This window comes from Symphalangus syndactylus, chromosome 5 (genome assembly GCF_028878055.3).
Source record: "Symphalangus syndactylus isolate Jambi chromosome 5, NHGRI_mSymSyn1-v2.1_pri, whole genome shotgun sequence".
In the NCBI taxonomy this organism is placed as follows: Eukaryota; Metazoa; Chordata; class Mammalia; order Primates; family Hylobatidae; genus Symphalangus; species Symphalangus syndactylus.
Genome location: NC_072427.2, coordinates 149,581,760 through 149,590,352, shown reverse-complemented (window position 1 = coordinate 149,590,352; position 8,593 = coordinate 149,581,760). Strand labels below are relative to the sequence as shown.

The following is an 8,593-nucleotide window of genomic DNA, read 5'->3' as shown; positions in this document are numbered from 1 at the left end:
CTCTACCTTGACCTCCCTTGACCGCCGGCACAGCGTCCTGGGTGCGGGTCCCCGGGAGCCGCGAGTTCGCCGGGGAGCGATTGTCCTTGGGCGTGTTCGTGTTGTGGGGTGGGGGGTAGGAGTGGCGGGTGGGCTTGGTAGGGGGTGGGGAGAGATCTGGAGCTGGAAGGGTCTAAGGTTTGGGGGAGAAGTTTATGCCTCAGATCTGATCCGCATGAGGAAAGGGGCAGGAAAAGGCCCTAATGCCTTGTAAAGAAAATCTTGAAAGAAAAAAGATCAAAAAGAAAAATTTCAAGAAAAAGAACAACTAAGAAAGGCTGAAGACACTAACGTGTAACCTGTTACGATACATTTAATGTTTCGTTTTTTCCTGGATCTCTAAAAGGGAAGTCAAGGGTGGGGGGGTACTGAAGAATACTACAAATTTGGAAGTTTTTGTTGCTGTTGTTGTTTTGTTTCGTTTTGTTTTTCAAGAGGGGCTAGGAGAAATGACCCCTTCCCCGCCACGGGTCCCGAAGTGAGGTCTGAGGGGCTCTGGGGCGCGGGCGTGCGCGGCGCGGCGCGGGCCGGCGGGGGAGGGCGGCGCGGCGCGGAAGGGGTTAAGGCGCTGAGCGCGGAGCCATCTGGCCGGGTTGGCTGGTTATAACCGCGCAGATTATGTTCACGGGACTCAGAGTTGAAGCTCCTCTCCCTACCGAACAGCTCCGCGCACCGCCCCGCGACACAGCCCGGCGCAACTACTTTCTTCTCTCTCCTTTCTTTCTTCCTCTCCTTTTTCCCCTGCTGGGTAGTGGCTGCGGCGGGGTGGGGGAGACTTTGAATGACCGAGCTCGCGTCCACCTTTCTCTTCATGTCGACGTCCCTGGAAACGGCCACACGGATGCCATGGTTACTTTTGCCACGGTAAGGGGAGGCGGCAGGCACCTTTGGTGGGCAGGTTTGGGGATGGGGGTCTACGTGGGGGGGGGATTTTCCAGTGGACTCGTGCGGGGGGGCCCCAAATCCGCATCCCGCCCCACCCCCATCGCGCCGCGCTCACTCACTTTCCCGGGCTTGTGTCTTCCCCAAAGTTTGCGCTGGGATCTGCTCAGGCCGAAGCGCAACCGCAACCACCCCCCTACACACACGCGCGCACACACACACACACGGACACGGACACCCTTCTCCACCTCCTCCCCTCTTGTCCCTCGGCTGCCCAAGAAGCTTCCCTCAATCTGGGAAGGTGATCAGTTTAAGGGACCTGGATTGGAAAGGGTGGGGGCAGGCGAGGGGAAATGGGGACGACGAAAGAGCAGGAAAGGGATTCAACAGAATCAACCACCCACCACCCCCAACCGACCCGCCTGCTCCTCCGAGAAAGCTCCTAGCGCATCCTATAACAAAAGGGGGTGGCAGACAGAACTCCGGGCGGGGAGGTGCCGCCGCAGCTCCCCTGCACACGCCCTGCACTCTGCCGGCCACTGAGCCTGATTCTCAGCTCGCCCCAGCACCACTCCCGCCGGGGCGTGGGCGGGGGGAGGGGACGCGCAGCTCAGCACCAGGAAGGTCGCGTTCCAGTTTTGGGAGTTGGGACTCACCGCCGCGCGCCGCGTACCTGCGTTGGAATCCCCCGAAAGGGTTTTTTCAGAAAAGACCTCGCCCCCCCGGGCTCCTCTGGGCCAGCGCCCACCCGGTGGCCACCCCACCCTGGGCCTTTGCGCAGATGTTGGAGCTCCGTACGCAGCCCGCACATCTGGGACCCCGCCGGGGAGCAGCGGGCGCCCGGGCCCGGCCATCCCTGGGGATCTCCTCCCGGTATGGTCCAGCCTGTTCTCGGACTTTGAGCGGTGGCGTGGGAGGCCGGGAGACCTGGGCACCCGCGCAGCCAGCCAGGTCGGAGTTTAAAGGTCCCAACGACGGACCGAACTGCCCCATTGCCCCAGAGCTTTACTCAGTGGTGGATGCTCCTGATGAAATTTGGGACGCTTGGGAGTTGAAGGTTAGGGACAGGAGGGGCGAGGGCCGAGGGCGTGGGATGGGGGAATAGGATTCTGCTTGTTGCTCTCCGCGGGAGTGGGTGCGCGTCCAGGAGGCGCTGCTTCTTTGCGGGAGTTTGGCTGCTGCGTTCATTCGTCGTCTGCGCTTCAGATGCACGGCACTGAGATCCCTGCGTCGAACGGTGTCGGGGCTGTGGACCAGAAAGGATCCCTTTTGCTGGAATCGAGGCTCGGGTGGGATTCCCGGCGGGGGAAACACCGAAAAGATCGTCAGGCCTCGGCCTCTGGCGGCGGGCGGCAGGTTCTGAGTCCGAATGGAGGTTGCTTCCGGGAGCGCCAGGCTCGGAGCTACAGAGCTTGGGAGACTGTGCGCCTGTGGACTTGTTTATGTGTGTAGAGGTGGGGGCGGGGGCCTGCTGAGAGGGGAGGGGAGCCTGGAAGGGGTGGGTGTTTCTCCTGGAGCCTGATGTTTGTAACTCAGCTGATTATGGAGTGTACTGAGCGACCTGCTCTTTAAATAAAGAGGTGCCCGCTCCTACCCCGCAAAACAGCGAGCGAGGAGAACATGGAAGCGCTCTGTCCTAAACGTCAGGATAGGAGAAAGTTGTAACATAGAGGAGACTTTTCCAGCCGTCCTGTTTTCACAACACTCAGTTCTCCAGCATACTCAGCCTGCCTCCCGCCTGCCCTCAATTCCTTTCTGACATGTCACACAAAGAAAGCTGAGAGGTAGAATGTAGAGGATAAAATCCAACCCCCTCTGCCTTGGGCGCAAACACACAGACTTGGGTATCCTGTTAGGAGTTAAGGGGGTTGGAAAATAATGCAGGCTCCGGTAAACAGTGTTGAAAGGAGGTAGAAAGTCTGGGGTATTTCTCCTAGGGAGAGTGTGTGGGATTTTGTGTTGGTGAGGACCGGAGTGTAGCTGGACTTAGAAGGTTTGGTTGTGTGTGAACTGGATATGCTTATCTATTGAGTGAGATTGTGACCATTGAGTGAGTGGTCAGGGAGGGATGTGAATGTTTTTCCAAAGTGTGTGTGTGTGTGTGTGTGTGTGTGTGTGTGTGTGTAGGGGGAGGTGGCAAAAGAGCTGGAGTCCCATCCCTCTTTGGTGCCTGGTAGGTGTGTGTTTCTGGGGAGTGTGTCGGATGGGCATCTGTGTGCTTAGCGGGAGAGAAGAGCTTGCAGGGACATAGGTGTAGCTAATTCGAAATCTGTGCCTATGAAGGGTGTCAGAGCAGGAGGAGAGGTGCAGCCTGTTGAAGACAGATGGCTTGTGCATGCCTGCACAAACACATGGAGTGGGTGTGGTGTAGGAGGGCGGCTGTGTGTGTGAGGGAAAGGTGGATGCATGAGGAAGGTTGGGCGCCTGAGGATTACCAAAGGGATGTGTGTGGGGGGTGGGGAAAGATTATCTGAGGAGCACGGGGTTTGAACTTCATGAGGGTGCACTGGGAAATTTGGCTGGAATGGCATTGGGGCATGTGGGGGGTAGAAAAGTGTGAGCTCAGATCCTCTTTATGGAAAGACAAAGCATTTGCAGGGAAGGACACCGGGTTGGGGTTGGTGTTTGCCTCCCCCCTCCTTCCTCCCCAGAGAGGAAAGAATTGGAGGAGGCTTAGAATGAGGGATGTACATTTAAGGGGAAAGTCCTTGTGCGTTGGCACTGGGTGGGAACAGGAAGAGATGTGTGCATAAGACTGAAGTAAGTAGAGGAATGCACTATCTGCCTGGTGTCAGGGATGCATGTTGTATAATGTTTTGTAATGGGTTTCTTATGTAATAGGAGAATTCACTATCACCAGTTCATATTGATAATCAGGTAAAGCTAATGGAGTGCCTACTGGATGCTCAGCCCATTGCTGGGTACTGGGGCATGGCACACTGCCCTGGAAAAATTCCTTCTCCAGGCTCAGTAAAACTGATGCAATTTTGCCAGAAATAGACAGAGCTCAACGCTTGTTGAGGTTTCTTCAAGGTCTATAATTCAGTTTCTAGAGATGTTTATGGATCTTGGGGGCCAAAGGGAAGCTGACTTGAAATATATCTCTCGTTTTGTAAAAAGCGGGGCATAAAGATAGGGATGATGTAGACTTTTGTGTATTGGGAAGGGAGCTGGATGGTGTTGTTTCTTGTTTGGGGTGTAGGCTGGGAATTGGAGGGTGCTGCACTTCAGGTCAGAATGCAGGTCCAGATCCCTTTGAGGACTGAGTTTCTGAGAGTACACAGAGCCTCCTTCATAGCTGGAATGAGACTTGTTATGTGGAGCTGGAGAATGGTGAAGTCACGATCAGGGAAGAGATGGACTGGGGGCATTTGTTCGTCTTTGATGTTTACTGGGCTGTGAGTGTAAAGCTATCCTGAGTGTGTGCTGTGGGGGGCGGTGTGCCTGCACATGCCTGCACATGCACTTTGGCCTGAAGTAACGTAACTGGGAGAAAACTAGCCAGGTGGATAGGAGGGGTGGATATTCTGGCTCTTGTGAAGGGGGTGCCAGTATGTATTTTTGCAGGAATTCTGTGTGTCTGGGAAAGGATAAAAATTGTCTTGGATACTCAGATGTGCATCTTTAGTGAAAAAAGGTGTACAAAAAAGAAGGGCCGTAGACTTTGGGGAATGAGACAAAGGTGTAGTTGATCGGGTCCATACCCTGAGATGACTAGTGAGGCAACTGGATAGGAACAGAGTGAAGGCTGTGCTTTTGTGATGCACATATCTGCCTGTCTGGACCAGATGACGGGGGGATCCCCATTTGATTAAGTTCTGACCACCGTTGGGCATATGTTTGGGAGGACTTTATTTGACTCATGACATTTTTGAATTCATGAAGTTACAGCTGTGCCATTTTAAGGGTCTACCTTATTTTTGAGGGGGAAACCCATCTGTGTAAGAGATAGTTTATATAGGGCTTGACTATTGGTCAGAAGATCGGGGGCAGATATTTCTGAGGGCAGGGTGGTGAAGTGCAAGACTGGATTGGGAATGTCTTAGTTCTAGTCCAGTTCTACCACTTGGGAAAAGTGTGACTTTGGGGACCTTTTTAATCTCTTTAACTCTCTGTTTCTCTTTTTGTAAAGGGGCAGTATAATGACTCAAGGAGGAGGAAAGTTCACTCCTCTTTTCCCCCGTCAAAACTTGGTGTGTTTAGTTGTATACAGCTATACAAAGATGAAATGTAATTAAATACAGGTGCTAGCATGTATGTAGGTCATTGTGAAAATAGGATCTGTACCTCTTTCTCTTTACAATGCAACTTAATCAGTAGTCATGATGCCCATAGCATCTCTACTGCTCACTCGCTGTGTAAATAAAACTTTTTTTTTTTTTTTGAGACGGAGTCTCGCTCTGTCGCCCAGGCTGGAGTGCGGTGGCGCGATCTCGGCTCACTGCAAGCTCCGCCTCCCGGGTTCACGCCATTCTCCTGCCTCAGCCTCTCTGAGTAGCTGGGACTACAGGCGCCCGCCACCACGCCCGGCTAATTTTTTGTATTTTTAGTAGAGACGGGGTTTCACCGTGGTCTCGATCTCCTGACCTCGTGATCCGCCCGCCTCGGCCTCCCAAAGTGCTGGGATTACAAGCGTGAGCCACCGCGCCCGGCCAATAAAACTTTTTATAACTGCCTCAGTTTACTCATCCAGAAGCTGGAGGCAGCCAGGCCTAGATTATAGAGGATGGAAATCGTTAAGATCTTTGAGCTATTCAGAGGAAAAGTAGTCTAAGAATCAATGTTATTAATGATCAGAGACAGACATTTCTTTATTTTTTAACATCAGCTACGCAGACCACAGCACCAAAACAAATGTGACTTGGAGAACAGCAAAAATAATAATTGCCCTTGACATAGGCACCATTTGAATAAAAGAGGAGCAAAGTCCAGCCTGCCTGGTAAGAGGAAAGCCTGGGCTTTGGGTCTTTGAAATTCTTTGTGCCCAGTGCAGCAAGTTGGGTACAGCCACTTTCCCCAGAGATGAAGGTGGAGGCGCAGAGGGGCACGGAAACACACTGATACCTCCAATTCCTCCCAGAAGTTAGCACGTGCTGTCAACTCCTGGCTCAGAGTCAGGCTCCCATCCTTGAGTTCAGTGGCCATAAATAGTCAGGAGCTAAGCTATTTTCAAGAGGCACTAAACTAATTCTGTTGCTTTTCTTGGCGAGATTGGGCCAATTAAGTTGATTGGAAGAGGTCACTGCTGATGGGCCTCACATTTCCCAGGCGGGACAGGCCAGCAGAGTTTAATTACATAGCATTTCCCATCTCTACAGTTCTACTCCCAGATGTATCAGATGTTCAGGCCTCTCCTCTTTCCCTACATTCAAGACGCCTGACGGAGCAGGCGGCTTCTGCTGCAAGCTTCTCCAGACCTTTTCCTGAGCAGTTACAGCACTCCCACCCCCAGCTGGAGGGAACGTAAGTCTGTGCATTGCCTGGAAGTGAGAGAGGGGCTGCAAGCCGACACAGAAGATCTTTAGAGCCCACCACCCTGCCTCAAGCCTCACCCGCTGCTGTTTTACTCTTTAACGAGGCAGGCAGTTTCTGGCGTTGGGGATGTTGAACTAATGACCGTTGCTAGGGTTTTAGATTTAGTTTTATTTAAAATTGAGTTTGTTGGAAAAGGACCAAATCTTCTACTGGAGACAAGCCTAAGCCCTGTGTGGTGCTGCTGATAAGGTCTGTGGATGTACTTTGTGCGTGGACGGGCGTGTGTGGAGTAAGAGACCACAGGATGTGCGTGCGTGCGTGCTGGGGGACACGTGAGCACGGGAGCTGCCCTGGGTAGACAGGGGGCATTTGTAGAGCTTATGTTATGGGTGGCAGGTATCTGGATGCTTGGCTCAGATTGGATTGTCATTGGATTGCTTCTTACAGGTGGGCCAGCCTGAGAAAAAAGTTGGGGACACCTTCCTTCAGATCATTTTTATATGGGCATGTTGAACTTTGAAGTATGAGGCCAGTGTAGATATTACCTCATTCTTGCCTGGATGGATTTCTAACAAGATTGAGGCTGGACAAAAAAAAAAGTCTTTCAGAGGACTCATTTTAGAACCTGTGTGGCCCCAGAGCATTAAAGTATTTTTTGTTGTTGTTAATAGTTTTCCATAACTCAACCTTTTATTTTACCTAAAAATACTGGGAGGCTAGAGGTTGCACACACCTGCACATGGTCAGAATGCATTTGCTCTTCATGTCCCCATCTGCGCCGTGGTCCTTCTCAAATAGGATTAATTGGGAACCACTGAGAGCTTGCTGCAGCTTTGGTTGTCCTCACAGGACAAACCTATGACTGACTGTGATGTCATTGAAACAGAACAGATTTTGACATGAAATTTGGCGTGGTCTGTTGTGATTGCTCACTTTTTAGTAACATCTCCAGAGAAGGCATTTGTGAGCCCCGTTTTTTTTGTGGGTTTGTTCAGTCAGAGATTTTTGGAAGATTTAAGGTTCTCCAACATTCAAGGCCAGAGATTTTGGAGGAAATAGTAGCTAACAAGAGCCCAGGCCAGGGTGACCTTCAGTAGCCTGAGGCAGCAGGTAGCTGCCTGACTTAGAAGGGAAGGACCAGGTTCAGTGACTGGGCTCTGTCACTAATTAGCTACTACTGTGTGACCCCGGACATTCTCTCTAGGACATGACTTTGCCATCTATAAATGAAGGGCTTGAATTAGAAGATCTCCCAGTCCCATTCCAGCCCTGCCATTGTAGGATTCCACAGTAGCCACATCCTCCTACCTAATCAGTGCTAATTACCTCACTTGGAGTGCACCCTGGCACGCCCTTAACGAGCTCCTGTTTTTATCTTTGGGGAGTGGCTGAGTCAAAGGCAGAAAGGCATGCCAGAGAGTTTCCTTTTGGCCAAGAATGCTCCAGACATTGGCTTAGCCTACACAGGGTGTGCAGAGCTGAAAGGGGTGTGATTTGGTTTTCTGGCAGGTCTGGTGCCAATCATTCAGCTTCCACGTGGATGTCTTTTGGTGGCAATGTCTCTGACTAAGGTAAGCATCCATCTTTAAGATGATGGATGATGACGATGATGACAGTTAATATTTGAGTACTTACTGGGTGCCAGGCATTATTAGAGCTATTACACGGCATTATCTCAATACTCAAAATAATCTCATTTACAGATGGGGGTACTGAGGTTATGTGAGGTTAAGGGGTATGCTGATGTTCTTGGCTTTCCAGCCTGAAGTCTGTGGCATCCCAAGCCCATCACCTGCCAGTCAGATTGTTTTTTATGTTCTGTGATGTCATCCAGATGGGAGCTGGGTCCATCTTCTTCTGCAAAGTTGGTCACCCCATAGGGTAACCTGCTCCCTACCCCCAGAAGCCTCCTTTTCATGTGCAAGACAAATGTTTAGGTTTTCTAGCCACCTGCTGGCAAGCATGTGTCAGATCTGTCTCAGCTTCCATTGGCCCTCTCCCTTTACTTCTTGTTCTGTTGACAAGGGAATCTGCCCTTACAGAACACGGATATTGATTAAAGCCACAATTGCCTCCTTGTAAACTCTATAAAATTGGAGCTGGACATCTGGTTTTGATCCACACGCCCATGAGAGGTGGTAGGTCCCAGCATTCTTGAGTCCTGGAATTGCACAGAATCAAAGTGAAAAAGAATATG

General features: G+C 51.4%; 1 protein-coding gene across 3 annotated transcripts in view; it reads left to right on the top strand.

Moving 5' to 3' along the window:
- Positions 1-668: 668 nt before the first annotated feature.
- The window catches only part of NTF3 (neurotrophin 3), a 65,570-nt gene continuing 57,645 nt past the window's right edge, over positions 669-8,593 (top strand). Inside the window, exon 1 of one of the 3 annotated variants that reach the window (XM_055281015.2) lies at positions 669-903. In XM_055281015.2, the coding sequence (XP_055136990.1) occupies positions 886-903 (18 nt within the window). In that variant the 5' untranslated portion in view covers positions 669-885. Of the gene's footprint in view, positions 904-1,491; positions 1,937-8,593 lie in introns of those variants that run through there. The other 2 variants (XM_055281016.2, XM_055281017.2) reach the window with 2 other exon arrangements.